The sequence below is a fragment of the Triticum aestivum genome, chromosome 2D, assembly GCF_018294505.1.
Source record: "Triticum aestivum cultivar Chinese Spring chromosome 2D, IWGSC CS RefSeq v2.1, whole genome shotgun sequence".
Lineage (NCBI taxonomy): Eukaryota > Viridiplantae > Streptophyta > Magnoliopsida > Poales > Poaceae > Triticum > Triticum aestivum.
Genome location: NC_057799.1, coordinates 643,022,281 through 643,024,789, shown reverse-complemented (window position 1 = coordinate 643,024,789; position 2,509 = coordinate 643,022,281). Strand labels below are relative to the sequence as shown.

The following is a 2,509-nucleotide window of genomic DNA, read 5'->3' as shown; positions in this document are numbered from 1 at the left end:
TGAGACTTTGTTATCTCTCGGTCGATGCTATGTTCGTAAGATCTTACATTAAGATCCACGCAAAAAGTTCTTTACTTTTTTTTCTTTCTTACATGTTATGTCACTTGAACTCAGTGAGTTGAGCTCAATCCGAGTCTCAGCTTCTCGTCGCAAAGAAAAGTAAATAAAACTATTTTTGAAGTGAAGGAAAGTAAAACTTGGGCAAACCACACAGTTATACACTTTGACTTACGCGCTGGAAATAAATATGACAACACCATGCATGCGTGTCAGCAATCCTAAGGAGGACGACGATCACGTACAGCTGAGAATTAAGGAACACTGCACAAACCGAATAAGCAACACCAAGCATGCATGTGCATGCATGCATGTGAACCCTAGCTAGGATTATTTTACACTACTACGTCGCATGACACGTGCGGAGAGGGGCTTCTTCATCACCTTGAAGAAGACGTCCAGCTCCGTCATGTCGACTCCACCAGCCGTACTCCCACAGTCGTCATCCGCCCACTCGAACTCTCGCACAAGCGCTGCCAGGAAGCACTTGACCTGCAGCATCGCGAAGCTCGTGCCAGGGCAGTGCCTATGCCCTATACCGAACGGCAGCATCCTCACCTCCTTGGGTCCCGGCAACGGGCCCACGCCCTCCGCCTCGCCTCCGGCCAGGAACCGCTCAGGGCGGAACTCGTCAGGATCCGTCCACACCTTGCTGTCCCTTCCGATGTCGCCTAGAACGAACTGCACCATCAAGCCGTCGCCGTTGGGCACCGTGGTCGCGCCCATCACCCCGGCTCCGTCACCGTGCGTCCCGCGCATCATGAACGGCGCCGCCGGGTGCATGCGCAGGCTCTCGAGCACCACGGCGTTCAGGTACGGCATGCCGCGGCGAAGGCTCTTGATGGTGACCGCGCCTCCGTCGGTGCCGTCAATCTCGCGCCGCAGCTTGTCCTGGACCTCCGGTCTGTCGACGAGGTGGGCCAGGGTCCATTCCACGCAGGCCACGGTGGAGCCCGAGCCGCTGCCGAGGAACTCGGATACGAGGCACACGAGCTCGTCGTCCCTGAGCGCCCGCCGCCCGCCGCCCTCGCCGTTGGGCACGCGGAGATCAAGGAGTGAGTCCACGTACGGATAGGCGACGCCGCCGCCCCTATAGACGCGAGATTCAGGTCGCCTCCGTGCGTCGATGAGAGGAAGGTACATCAGCTTCTGCCTGCCGAGGGCGCCCATGAGGTGGGTGAGCTGCCTCCGGTACAGGAGCTGGGGCAGCCACGAGCCGTCCACCACGGGGATGAGCTCCCCGACGGTGGCCAGCAGATCCAGCATCTCGCGCTCCATGGACTCCACGCAGTGCCCGTCGACGCCGTCGCCGAAGCACATACGCGCCAACAGGGAGAACGCAGCGCGGTTCAGGTCGCCTCGGATAACAACAGACGCGGCCTCGCCCTGGACCTTGGCGAACAGGCCGGCGACGAGGGCCTGGGCGGCCTCCTGCTGCAGCGGTGCCAGTGAAGCGACGCGGGACGGGTGTAGGACGTCGGCGCTGAGGTTGCAGCGGAGCGCCCGCCAGTGGGGGCCATGGGATGCCGTGACAATGGTCTCGTTCCGCTCGGCGCGGCGCAGCCCGGTGCCGAGGACAACGGGGAAGAAGCCTTCAGCACGGTCCAAGAAGGCGTCCGCGTTCTTGTTGAGTGCGCGATGGGCCACAGCGGCGTCACGGACACGGTGGAGGGTCCTGCGGGCATGGGCTCGCCTAGTGCTTCGCCGGAGAGCTACGGCAGCTAGGAGGAGGCAGCAAGCAGTGGCAAGAAGCGTAAGGAGCTCCATTTTGACTGAACGATTGAGCTCTGTGTGTGTGTGTGTGTGTTCATGTCGATACTCAGTCTTCTATTTATATTCTACTCCACTAAGCAGTGGCGATGGAAACGTTTCCACCCGGTGCGCCGGACGCACGCGGGCGTAACACATGGTGGGGCCAAGCACCGCTTTTTCTTCTCCCAATCCCTTATCTCTTCCAGCTTTCACGCTGCATGTTTGCTCTCCTCCACTGGTTCCTCTTCCTTCCTCTGTCTTCTTTTCCCTTCCACTTTCCACGCCGGAGCACAAGTCGGGGTTGTTGCCGCTTTTTCTTGCTGCAGGCCAAGGCCGTCCTGAGCTGCGTCCGGCGAACTGGAGGGGTGGCGGCGCTGCAGATTTGGAGCAGGAGAGCGGTGCTGTGGAGACCACTCCAAGATGTGATGCGAGGCTGGGGAAAGGAGTTGCAAGGTTCTGCAATCGGTGGAGCTAGAAGCTCAACTAGCAGGCGCGCGACGATGCCGGCGACTCCTCGATGTTGCAACTGGCGGAGCTGAAAGCTTCTACCGGCGTGCTAAAAAGCTACGACCGGCAATGGCGAAAGCTGCAATCGGGCGGCCACGTCGACCTCGCCGGCGACCACCAATGTTGCAACTAGCAGAGCTGAGAGCTTCTACTGGTGAGCTAAAAAGCTACGACCGGCGAAAACAAAAGCTGC

General features: G+C 59.7%; 1 protein-coding gene across 1 annotated transcript; it reads right to left on the bottom strand.

The window, feature by feature from the left end:
• Positions 1 to 387: 387 nt before the first annotated feature.
• LOC123056137 (cytochrome P450 89A2) lies at positions 388 to 1,857 on the bottom strand. Its single transcript, XM_044479857.1, has one exon. It carries the CDS (start codon positions 1,822 to 1,824, stop codon positions 388 to 390), a length of 1,437 nt encoding a protein of 478 aa, XP_044335792.1. The 5' UTR covers positions 1,825 to 1,857.
• Between the last annotated feature and the right edge of the window lie 652 nt (positions 1,858 to 2,509).

What these genes read in the sequence shown, in the direction of transcription:
- LOC123056137 (XM_044479857.1), bottom strand. Translation starts at nt 1,824, where the DNA reads ATGGAGCTCCTTACGCTTCTTGCCACTGCTTGCTGCCTCCTCCTAGCT.